The 14403-nt window shown below is 48.2% G+C and overlaps 1 protein-coding gene across 1 annotated transcript in view; it reads right to left on the bottom strand.

Moving 5' to 3' along the window:
• Positions 1-11281, bottom strand: part of LOC138663593 (zinc finger protein 419-like) — a 114519-nt gene extending 103238 nt beyond the window's left edge. Inside the window, exon 1 of the mRNA XM_069749853.1 lies at positions 11231-11281. Coding sequence (XP_069605954.1) covers positions 11231-11257 — 27 coding nt within the window. The 5' untranslated portion in view covers positions 11258-11281. The remainder of the gene's footprint in view (positions 1-11230) is intronic.
• Positions 11282-14403: the final 3122 nt, after the last annotated feature.

The following is a 14403-nucleotide window of genomic DNA, read 5'->3' as shown; positions in this document are numbered from 1 at the left end:
TGCACACACACACACACACACACACAGAGCACCATTCACCTCTGCATATACACACACAGCACCATTCACCTCTCTGCACACACACAGCACCATTCACCTCTCGGCATACACACACAGCACCATTCACCTCTGCATATACACACACAGCACCATTCACCTCTCTGTATACACACACAGCACCATTCACCTCTGCATATACACACACAGCACCATTCACCTCTCTGCACACACACACAGCACCATTCACCTCTGCATACACACACACACACACACACAGAGCACCATTCACATCTCTGCACACACACACAAACAGAACCATTCACCTCTCTGCATACACACACACAGCACCATTCACCTCTCTGCACACACACACACAGCACCATTCACCTCTCTGCACACACACAGCACCATTCACCTCTCTGCATACACACACAGCACCATTCACCTCTCTGCATACACACACACAGCACCATTCACCTCTCTGCACACACACACACACACACACACAGCACCATTCACCTCTGCATATACACACACAGCACCATTCACCTCTCTGCACACACACAGCACCATTCACCTCTCGGTATACACACACAGCACCATTCACCTCTGCATATACACACACAGCACCATTCACCTCTCTGCACACACACAGCACCATTCACCTCTCGGCATACACACACAGCACCATTCACCTCTGCATATACACACACAGCACCATTCACCTCTCTGTATACACACACAGCACCATTCACCTCTGCATATACACACACAGCACCATTCACCTCTCTGCACACACACACAGCACCATTCACCTCTGCATACACACACACACACACACACAGAGCACCATTCACATCTCTGCACACACACACAAACAGAACCATTCACCTCTCTGCATACACACACACAGCACCATTCACCTCTCTGCACACACACACACAGCACCATTCACCTCTCTGCACACACACAGCACCATTCACCTCTCTGCATACACACACAGCACCATTCACCTCTCTGCATACACACACACAGCACCATTCACCTCTATGCACACACACAGCACCATTCACCTCTATGCACACACACACAGCACCATTCACCTCTCTGCATACACACACACACACACACACAGAGCACCATTCACCTCTCTATACACACACACACAGCACCATTCACCTCTCTGCATACACACACAGCACCATTCACCTCTATGCACACACACAGCACCATTCACCTCTGCATACACACACACACACAGAGCACCATTCACCTCTCTGTATACACACACAGCACCATTCACCTCTCTACATACACACACAGCAACATTCACCTCTCTGCATACACACACAACACCATTCACCTCTGCATATACACACACAGCACCATTCACCTCTCTGCATACACACACAGCACCATTCACCTCTCTGTATACACACACAGCACCATTCACCTCTGCATATACACACACAGCACCATTCACCTCTCTGCACACACACAGCACCATTCACCTCTCGGTATACACACACAGCACCATTCACCTCTGCATATACACACACAGCACCATTCACCTCTCTGTATACACACACAGCACCATTCACCTCTGCATATACACACACAGCACCATTCACCTCTCTGCACACACACACACAGCACCATTCACCTCTGCATACACACACACACACACAGAGCACCATTCACCTCTCTGCACACACACACACAAACAGAACCATTCACCTCTCTGCATACACACACACAGCACCATTCACCTCTCTGCACACACACACACACACACACACACAGCACCATTCACCTCTCTGCACACACACAGCACCATTCACCTCTCTGCATACACACACACACACACACAGAGCACCATTCACCTCTCTATACACACACACAGCACCATTCACCTCTCTGCATACACACACAGCACCATTCACCTCTCTGTATACACATACAGCACCATTCACCTCTGCATATATACACACAGCACCATTCACCTCTCTGCACACACACACAGCACCATTCACCTCTGCATACACACACACACACACAGAGCACCATTCATCTCTCTGCACACACACACAAACAGAACCATTCACCTCTCTGCATACACACACACAGCACCATTCACCTCTCTGCACACAAACACACACACACACAGCACCATTCACCTCTGCACACACACAGCACCATTCACCTCTCTGCATACACACACGCAGCACCATTCACCTCTATGCACACACACAGCACCATTCACCTCTACGCACACACACACAGCACCATTCACCTCTCTGCATACACACACACACACAGCACCATTCACCTCTCTGCACACACACAGCACCATTCACCTCTCTGCATACACACACAGCACCATTCACCTCTATGCACACACACAGCACCATTCACCTCTGCATACACACACACAGAGCACCATTCACCTCTCTGTATACACACACAGCACCATTCACCTCTATGCACACACACACAGCACCATTCACCTCTGCATACACACACACAGAGCACCATTCACCTCTCTGCACACACACAGCACCATTCACCTCTCTGCATACACATAGCACCATTCACCTCTCTGCATACACACAGCACCATTCACCTCTATGCACACACACACAGCACCATTCACCTCTGCATACACACACACACAGAGCACCATTCACCTCTCTGCACACACACAGCACCATTCACCTCTCTGTATACACACACACAGCACCATTCACCTCTATGCACACACACACAGCACCATTCACCTCTGCATACACACACACAGAGCACCATTCACCTCTCTGCACACAGACAGCACCATTCACCTCTCTGCATACACACAGCACCATTCACCTCTCTGCATACACACAGCACCATTCACCTCTCTGCATACACACAGCACCATTCACCTCTATGCACACACACAGCACCATTCACCTCTCTGCACATACACAGCACCATTCACCTCTCTGCATACACACAGCACCATTCACCTCTCTGCACACACACAGCACCATTGACCTCTCTGCACACACACACAGCACCATTCACCTCTCTACATACACACACAGCAACATTCACCTCTCTGCATACACACACAACACCATTCACCTCTCTGCACACACACAGCACCATTCACCTCTCGGCATACACACACAGCACCATTCACCTCTGCATATACACACACAGCATCATTCACCTCTCTGCATACACCCACAGCACCATTCACCTCTCTGTATACACACACAGCACCATTCACCTCTGCATATACACACACAGCACCATTCAGCTCTCTGCACACACACACAGCACCATTCACCTCTGCATACACACACACACACACACACACACACACAGAGCACCATTCACCTCTCTGCACACACACACAAACAGAACCATTCACCTCTCTGCATACACACACACAGCACCATTCACCTCTCTGCACACACACACACACACACACACAGCACCATTCACCTCTGCATATACACACACAGCACCATTCACCTCTCTGCACACACACAGCACCATTCACCTCTCGGCATACACACACAGCACCATTCACCTCTGCATATACACACACAGCACCATTCACCTCTCTGTATACACACACAGCACCATTCACCTCTGCATATACACACACAGCACCATTCACCTCTCTGCACACACACACAGCACCATTCACCTCTGCATACACACACACACACACACAGAGCACCATTCACATCTCTGCACACACACACAAACAGAACCATTCACCTCTCTGCATACACACACACAGCACCATTCACCTCTCTGCACACACACACACAGCACCATTCACCTCTCTGCACACACACAGCACCATTCACCTCTCTGCATACACACACAGCACCATTCACCTCTCTGCATACACACACACAGCACCATTCACCTCTATGCACACACACAGCACCATTCACCTCTATGCACACACACACACAGCACCATTCACCTCTCTGCATACACACACACACACACACACACAGAGCACCATTCACCTCTCTATACACACACACACAGCACCATTCACCTCTCTGCATACACACACAGCACCATTCACCTCTATGCACACACACAGCACCATTCACCTCTGCATACACACACACACAGAGCACCATTCACCTCTCTGTATACACACACAGCACCATTCACCTCTCTACATACACACACAGCAACATTCACCTCTCTGCATACACACACAACACCATTCACCTCTGCATATACACACACAGCACCATTCACCTCTCTGCATACACACACAGCACCATTCACCTCTCTGTATACACACACAGCACCATTCACCTCTGCATATACACACACAGCACCATTCACCTCTCTGCACACACACACAGCACCATTCACCTCTGCATACACACACACACACACAGAGCACCATTCACCTCTCTGCACACACACACAAACAGAACCATTCACCTCTCTGCATACACACACACAGCACCATTCACCTCTCTGCACACAAACACACACACACACACACAGCACCATTCACCTCTGCACACACACAGCACCATTCACCTCTCTGCATACACACACGCAGCACCATTCACCTCTATGCACACACACAGCACCATTCACCTCTATGCATACACACACAGCACCATTCACCTCTCTGCATACACACACACACAGCACCATTCACCTCTCTGCACACACACAGCACCATTCACCTCTGCATACACACACACACACACACACACACAGAGCACCATTCACCTCTCTGCACACACACACACAAACAGAACCATTCACCTCTCTGCATACACACACACAGCACCATTCACCTCTCTGCACACAAACACACACACACACACACACAGCACCATTCACCTCTGCACACACACAGCACCATTCACCTCTCTGCATACACACACGCAGCACCATTCACCTCTATGCACACACACAGCACCATTCACCTCTCTGCACACACACACAGCACCATTCACCTCTCTGCACACACACTCACAGCACCATAAACCTCTCTGCATAAACACACACAGCACCATTCACCTCTCTGCACACACACACACACACACAGCACCATTCACCTCTCTGCATACACACAAAGCACCATTCACCTCTCTGCACACACACAAAGCACCATTCACCTCTCTGCACACACACACAGCATCATTCACCTCTCTGAATACACACACACCTTACCTCTGCACACGGTATCCTGAGGCCGCACTATCATCGCCGGCAGCTGCCTGCCTTGTACAGCCGCGGTGCTAAATGATGATGTCATTCAGCCGCTGCTGTGTGAGATAGGAAGCACGGGCAGGAAGCAGTAATTATGCATTCCCTGTAGCTCCACTCTGCTGATATTTTCTCTTGCAGGCAGCGGAGTTGCAGGGATTCCTCCTTGCCCGCCGCACATGAGGGCAATCTGGCCAGGGGCCCCCCGGGCCCGATAAACTGGCCAGATTGCCCTCATTATTAGCTACCCTGAAGGGCCCCCCGAGCCTCCGGGCCTCGGTGCAGCCTCACTGGTTGAACCAGCGGTATGTCCGCCCATGGCTCCACAGCACCTCACACAGTATTATGGCCACCACAGACACCACACAGTAAGACGGACCCCACAGCACCTCACAGTATTATGGCCACCACAACCTTCTGCACAAAATAAGGACCCCCCACAGGGACCCCCACTCAGTATGGAAGCATTTACAGTCCACCACAGCCCCTTACTCAGTATAATGACCCCTACCAGCCATACACTCAATATGAGAGCCCAAACATCTCGTTTCTTAACATTATGCCTCACAATTCCTGATATTTAAAAAAAAAAAACACACACACACACACACACACACACACACACACACACACACACACACACACACACACACACACACACACTACTCACCCAACCCTGTTCCTGAGGTGAATTGCTCCAGTCTGTGCATTGTGAGTACTGAGGCTACATACAGTTGTGCTCAAAAGTTTACATACCCCGGCAGAATTTTTGCTTTCTTGGCCTTTTTTTCAGAGAATATGAATGATAACACCAAAACTTTTTCTCCACTCAAGGTTAGTGGTTGGGTGAAAATGCAGTAGGGAGATGGGAGAAAGTTCCACAAAGTTAACACTGCAGCCCTCCACCAGTTGGGCCTTTATGGCAGAGTGGCCCAACAGAAACCTCTCCTCCGTGCAAGACATATGAAAGCCCGTGTAGAGTTTGCTGAAAAACACATGAAGGACTCTCAGACTATGAGAAATACGCTTCTCTGTTCTGATGTGATGAAGATAGACCTTTTTGGTGATAATTTTAAGCAGCATGTGTAGAGAAAACCAGACACTGCTCATCACCTGTCCAATACAATCCCAACAGTGAAACATGATGGTGGCAGTATCATGCTGTGGGGGTGTTTTTCAGCTGCAGGCGCAGGATGACTGGTTGTCATTGAAGGAAATATGAACGTGGCCAACCACAGAGATATCCTGGATGAAAACCTCTTTCAGAATGCTCTGGACCTCAGACTTGGCCGAAGGTTCACCTTCTAATAAGACAATGACCCTAAGCACACAGGTAAAATAACAAAGGAGTGGCTTCAGAACAATTCTGTGTCCATACTTGACTGGCCCAGCCAGAGCTCTGACCTTAACCCAATTGAGCATCTCTAGAGAAACCTGAAAATGGCTGTCCACTAACATTCACCTTACAACTTGACGGAACTGGAGAGGATCTGCAAGGAAGAATGGCAGAGGATCCCCAAATCCAAGTGTGAAAAATTTATTGCATCATTCCCAAGAAGACTCATGGCTGTACTAACTCAAAAGGGTTCTTCTTCTCAATACAGAGCAAAGGGTCTGAATACTTATGACCAAGTGATATTTCAGGTTTTCTTTTTTAATACATTTGCAAAAATTTCTACTGTACTTTCGGATTATAAAATGCTCCGGATTATAAGACGTACCAAAAAAATTTGAGGAGAAAAATAGGGAAAAAACTTTTTTTAATAAAATGGTGGTGCTTCTTATAATCAATGCGTCTTATTGCTTAGCAGGGGTGGTGGCTGCATTGGAGCAGAGTCCCTGGGTCACTGCTGGAGGAGGCAGGAGTGAGGTGATGCTGCAGGACGCAGGCTGATGAGAAGGTGTTCCGATGTCTGGTGCTGCTGCTGAGTCCGGGACTGGTGCTGCACTGTGTCCGGTGTTGCTGCTGTGCTGTGTCCTGTGCTGCTGCGCTGTATCCGCTACTGGTGCTGCGCTGTGTCCGATGCTGATGCTGCGGTGTCCTGTACGGCTGCTGAGCTGTGCCTGATGCTGCTTCTGCGCTGTGTCCTATGCTGTTGCTTTGCTGTGTACTATGCTGCTGCTGCACTGTGTCCGGTGTTGCTGTAGCGCTGTGTCCTGTGCTGCTGCGCTGTATCCGGTACTGGTGCTGCGCTGTGTCCGATGCTGATGCTGCGCTGTGTCCTGTACTGCTGCTGAGCTGTGCCCGATACTGCTGTGATGTGTCCGGTGCTTCTGCGCTGTGTCCGGTGCTGCTGCTGCGCTGTGTTCTATGCTGTTGCTTCGCTGTGTACTATGCTGCTGCTGCACTGTGTACTATGCTGCTGCAGCGCTGTGTCCAGCGGTGCTGTGGGGGGCTCTGTCGACATTTTGTGTAAGGCCAGAGCCCTCACAGTTCCGTAGTTTCCTGTGCGGTGGACTCCGGGAAAATGGACTCCAGGGGGCGGCGCATGCACAGATGGATATTTCGGTACAAAGATCTTGGGAGATGAGATATCAGCGCTGATCTCATGTTTAAATTTTATATGCAACCGTCCTTTTAAATAATTATAAAATATTTTGATTTTATCTTATGCCTATTCCTCTGTATCCCTCCAATATCATTGTTTGGGAATTTTGCATGAACAAATAGATGGTACACCAGGACAGGTGACCTTGATGACGCAGTTTACTGTTATTATAAAGACCATAGCCCCAAAGCTAGAACAGATTTGGCGCCAAGCAAAAAATGGGGTGCCAGAGAAGAATCTGAGGTACCAGGCCATGGTAAAGTTCCCAAGGCAGCTGGTTGTGGCAACAGAACCCAGGCGGTACCAGACGAGTCCCAGAGTCCAGGCTATGCCTGTCAAGGGTACAAAAGGAAAATGAAGCCAGCTCACCACAATCCAGGTGCATGAGAACTCCGTCCTGATGACACGAAAAGTAACAGGAAAAAAAAAAGGTTCTTTGTTCCAGCTCTTTAGGTAAAAATCTTCAAAATGTTATTCTAATAATTAAAACATGACAATAGACATGCTCCAAGACCGCACCGTATGTGCACACAAGGACAGCAAGTGACACATTTCGATCGCAACAGCGATCTTTATCATAGCTTGTGTGCACATATGGTGTGGTCTTGGAGCATATCTATTGTCATGTTTTAATTATTGGAATAAATTTTTTTTTTTCTTTTTATGCCTGCCAAGGCCTGAGAACCACGTAAGTGAAAACACTGTGTGCATAGCTATAATTTGGTGCCTAGACTAGGTTCCCAAACCATCAATCCAAGTAAAAACCTCATATACCGGCGTTAGCAGGTAACCTTCATCTTCAGTGGTTTACATACGTCAGCGAGAGGGCTTCTTGACCTAATAGCAATATATAACAAAAACTTGGCACTCAAATAAGTTATGAAGTGGTAATTTGTTGATTTTTTATTGTACGTCCAGACACAGATTCCCGCATATAAACACTAAAGTGTTTATTGAGACACTTTATGTTTTCCTTTTGATGTTATATGTGATATTGCAATTGTACTGTGACACTGTGACACCAGGCAGAGACTAAAATATATGTTCTGTATTCTCTCTTGATATTTCTGTATCAGATAAAATGGAATTGTTCTGAGGAAGGTCCATTGGGACCGAAAACGTTTAACAGCATCTGTTGAATCTGTGTCTGGACGTACAATAAAAAAAATCAACAAATTACCACTTCATAACTTATTTGAGTGCCAAGTTTTTGTTATATATTGATTCGTGGGTTGGATACCCTACTTGAGCACCAACTTCTCACCTATTGACTGAGTGCCGTGTTTATGTACTATATCTTGTCCTAATAGCGTCATTCCCTTCTCTCTTTTTATAGCCTGTGGGTGCTCTATCTTTGAATGTGGTCATCGCCCCACCACGTCAGCACTCTATCCAAGGTATCTACCCCTTCCTTAATGTATAATACTACATATATACAGTCACCAGCTCTCAGTTGTTCGTTACAGGCTCACCGTATACCCTCTATTATTGCCTTACAGTTTTATTTACCTTTACAATGCCCCAAGATGTGGCGGCGCTTTTGTGAGTACTATATAGATATATATACACTTCTACCCTCCCTTTTCCCCTCCGGTCCTATTTAGCCTTATTTTCCTCTTTCTACACCATATTAGACATATTCCGTGCAACTCTCTCTCCCCCATGAACTCTACCTTACTGGCTAAAATAGCACGGTACGTCTTCTGCCTTCTGCTGTATCGGCGTTCACTGTCACTCACTATCACTACATTTGACATATAGTGGAGCTATTTGCTTTATTACCCGCTGCCTGGATATTGTATTCAGATATGATCATTTACGATGACCTTTTTTCTGTTGGCTCTGTATGTATTTTTGTTTTTTTGTTGTTATTTGTCATTTTGTATATACTTTTGTTATTTTTGTACTGGCTGTACTTCTTATTTTATTTATTTTGTTATGACATTGTAGTGACTGATGAAAGTCCTTATGGACTGAAACATTTCAGGTGCTACAAATAAATCAAACCTATCGTTGCTTAAGTTAAGGCCTGAGAACCAGACCTGCGCCAGTCAAGACACAGAGTCCAGACTATGCTTGCCAAGGCCTGAGAACTTGATCTGCGACGGTCAAGGCCCAGAGTTCAAACTTCGCCAGGTAAGAGCAGAGTCACAGCTCTTATTTCTTCTGGTACAAGAGACATCTGTCATTGGTCAAGTACCGAAGATCTGTGAGGAGAGTCTGCTCAGTAGTATACGCCTGCAGGGAAGAGTAGGAGGCACGAGTGAGCCGGTCCATTGCTTCCAGCACTGACGTCAGTACAGGTGTTGGTCCAGGGTAGTACAACAGACAAGGCGAAAGTCAGTTGAAGTGAAGGTGGCCTAGTGAGCCCTGATAGACTTTGCCAGGAGGACTTATGGTCTAAAGCAGAGGTCCCCAACGTTTCTGATCTTAAGAGCCACATTCAGCTCTGAGAGAGGGTCGCAAGCCACATTCAGTTCCCGTCCCGCACACAATACTGGTAACCAAAGCTTTTCCACAAAACTCAATCACCCCAAAGCAGTATACAAAGATCCATGGATTCCTACAATACCCCCATTCAGTATCCTCCTATAAAGCATTCCCAAGACACTGTCACATCCAGCTTCAAACACCTCCTCTTAAATCATCTCAAAACCCTTATGTGCATCCAGATCTGCTTTTTTGTGCAGGGTTGCTCACAAAATTCACCATTTTCAGATGTGCTCTTCCTAACTGTTTGCTACAACTGGAGCTAATGCACCAAGCTGATAGAGAGCCGCGAGCCACGATTCATGGGACCGCGAGCCACATGTGGCTCCCGAGCTACAGGTTGGGGATCCCTGGTCTAACGGGAAGAGACGGAGACCCCACTATGGCCTGTGTTCGCAGAAGAGACAGTGTTGTCGACCATATGTATCAGGAAAATCACCCTTGTCAGTACCTAAAGTAACATGTGGTTAGAGGCTGCTATTACAGTTAGAGTGAGCCGGAGAATTCATTGTATATCTGATATTGTATATTTCACCTCGTAATCACCCTGTTTTGCATTATTCACTGTTGCCATAGTGATGACAATTCCTATTATCAGGGAAATTAATAATTATATTGGTTACTTGTGGTTTGTCTGTGTGTTGTATCCGGTCACCTGCTCACAGGGGCATAATGGGGGCATTATACTGTGTGGGGGGCATCATATATACTGCATAAGGGGCATATTGGGGGCATTACACTGTGTGGGGCCAAGAAAGGGGCCTGTACTAGGAGAACAATCCGTTCCCTCACTTCCTGTCCTCCATAGTTGGGTTGCATGTATCACAGGAAAAAAAACAAAAATGCAATGATTCTTATAAAGTGGCAACAAAAACCCCAAGAGTCTCAGTGCTGAAGGGGTTAATGTCCCCCGCGCTCAGTAATGGGGAATCTCCACATACCTCCACCTGTAGAGCCGCACTCCACATATATGGCTGCTCTGTGCACACGGGACCTGTGATGAGGTCACAGGAGGGGAGGAGTCAGGGATCACATGATCAGGGGCCTCAGCTGAGTGAATGATATCTGGAGTGCAGACACTACATGGAAACTTCTCCTCAGTCCAGAGGCAGAGCTAGGGTTTTGGTTCGGGGGGGGGGGGGGGGGGGGGGGGCGAAGCTTCTGAGTGGGCCCCTAACCAGGTAACCTTGATTACAACTGGGTGACACACCCTTAGGCTGCCGTCACACTAGCAGTATTTGTTTAGTATTTTATATCAGTATTTGTAAGGAGTGGAACAAATAGAGGAAAAGTATAATAGAAACATATGCACCACTCCTGCATTTATCACCCACTCCTGGTTTTGGCTTACAAATACTGATGTAAAATACTGACCAAATACTGCTAGTGTGACGGCAGCCTGATAGTGGAGGAGAACCTCAGCAGATGACAGCGCTCTTACTGAAGATAATCTCTATATAAAGACCAACATGGATATTACCGCCATATGGTCAGTGGTAGATACCAGCCCTACAGAACATATTAGAGATCACAGCACAGTTACAGATAATGTCTTACCGCTGACGTTCTTTCTGATGGAATTCTTCACTTTTACCGGCTTTTCCATCTGGCCCAGACCGACATGACGACTTCTTCCAGACAGGACTCGTCTGCAGAGATTACAACAAAGACACATTTCACTTCTCATATTCCAACCCCATCACCATCTATACCAACCTGCACAACCTCCTCATCCTGCTGATACCCCAATACTGAGCCGCTGCTGCCGTATGTGTTCCTATTACTGCACCTGATACCCCAATACTGAGCCACTGCTGCCGTATGTGTCCCTATTACTGCACCTGATACCCCAATACTGAGCCACTGCTGCCGTATGTGTCCCTATTACTGCACCTGATACCCCAATACTGAGCCGCTGCTGCTGTATGTGTCCCTATTACTGCACCTGATACCCTAATACTGAGCCGCTGCTGCCGTATGTGTCCATATTACTGCCCCTGATACCCCAATACTGAGCTGCTGCTGCCGTATGTGTCCATATTACTGCCCCTGATACCCCAATACTGAGCCGCTGCTGCTGTATGTGTCCCTATTACTGCACCTGATACCCCAATACTGAGCCGCTGCTGCTGTATGTGTCCCTATTACTGCACCTGATACCCCAATACTGAGCCGCTGCTGCTGTATGTGTCCCTATTACTGCCCCTGATACCCCAATACTGAGCCGCTGCTGCTGTATGTGTCCCTATTACTGCACCTGATACCCCAATACTGAGCCGCTGCTGCCGTATGTGTCCCTATTACTGCCCCTGATACCCCAATACTGAGCCGCTGCTGCTGTATGTGTCCCTATTACTGCACCTGATACCCCAATACTGAGCCGCTGCTGCCGTATGTGTCCCTATTACTGCACCTGATACCCCAATACTGAGTCGCTGCTGCCGTATGTGTCCCTATTACTGCCCCTGATACCCCAATACTGAGCCGCTGCTGCCGTATGTGTCCCTATTACTGTACCTGATACCCCAATACTGAGCCGCTGCTGCCGTATGTGTCCCTATTACTGCACCTGATACCCCAATACTGAGCCGCTGCTGCCGTATGTGTCCCTATTACTGCACCTGATACCCCAATACTGAGTCGCTGCTGCCGTATGTGTCCCTATTACTGCACCTGATACCCCAATACTGAGCCGCTGCTGCCGTATGTGTCCCTATTACTGCCCCTGATACCCCAATACTGAGCCGCTGCTGCTGTATGTGTCCCTATTACTGCACCTGATACCCCAATACTGAGCCGCTGCTGCCGTATGTGTCCCTATTACTGCACCTGATGCCCAAATACTGAGCCACTGCTGCCGAATGTGTCCCTATTACTGCACCTGATACCCAATACTGAGCCGCTGCTGCCGTATGTGTCCCTATGACTGCACCTGATATCCCAATACTGAGCCGCTGCTGCCGTATGTGTCCCTATTACTTCACCTGATACCCCAATACTGAGCCTCTGCTGCCGTATGTGTCCCTATTACTGCTCCTGAAATCCAATACTGAGCCGCTGCAGCTGTATGTGACCTTATTACTGCCCCTGATATCCCAATACTGAGCCGCTGCTGCCGTATGTGTCCCTATTACTGCACCTGAAATCCAATACTGAGCCGCTGCTGCCATATGTGTCACTATTACTGCCCCTGATACCCCAATACTGAGCCGCTGCTGCCGTATGTGTCCCTATTACTGCACCTGATATCCCAATACTGAGCCGCTGCTGCCGTATGTGTCCCTATTACTGCACCTGATACCCCAATACTGAGCCGCTGCTGCCATATGTGTCCCTATTACTGCACCTCATGCCCAAATGCTGAGCCACTGCTGCCATATGTGTCCCTATTACTGCACCTGATACCCCAATACTGATCCGTTGCTGCCGTATGTGTCCCTATTACTGCACCTGATACCCCAATACTGAGCCGCTGCTGCCGTATGTGTCTCTATTACTGCACCTGATATCCAATATTGAGCCGCTGCTGCCGTATGTGTCCCTATTACTGCACCTGATATCCCAATACTGAGCCGCTGCTGCGTTTGTGTTCCTATTACTGCCCCTGATGCCCCAATACTGAGCCGCTGCTGCCATATGTGTCCCAATTACTGCACCTGATACCCCAATACTGAGCCACTGCTGCCATATGTGGTCCTACTACTGCACCTGATACCCCAATACTGAGCCGCTGCTGCCGTATTTGTCGCTATTACTGCCCCTGATACCCCAATACTGAGCCGCTGCTGCCGTATGTGTCCCTATTTCTGCACCTGATACCCCAATACTGAGCCGCTGCTGCCGTATGTGTCCCTATTACTGCATCTAATACCCCAATACTGATCCGTTGCTGCCCTATGTGTCCCTATTACTGCCCCTGATACCCCAATACTGAGCCGCTGTTGCCATATGTGTCCCTGTAACTACCCCTGATACGCCAATACTGAGCTACTTCTGCTGTATGTGTCCCTATTACTGCACCTGATGCCCCAATACTGAGCCGCTGCTGACGTGTGTCCCTATTACTGCACCTGAAATCCAATACTGAGCTGCTGCAGCTGTATGTGACCCTATT

Source organism: Ranitomeya imitator, chromosome 2 (assembly GCF_032444005.1).
Source record: "Ranitomeya imitator isolate aRanImi1 chromosome 2, aRanImi1.pri, whole genome shotgun sequence".
NCBI classification, from domain to species: domain Eukaryota; kingdom Metazoa; phylum Chordata; class Amphibia; order Anura; family Dendrobatidae; genus Ranitomeya; species Ranitomeya imitator.
The sequence above is the reverse complement of the archived record's forward strand: the minus strand, read 5'-3'. Positions and strand labels throughout refer to the sequence as shown.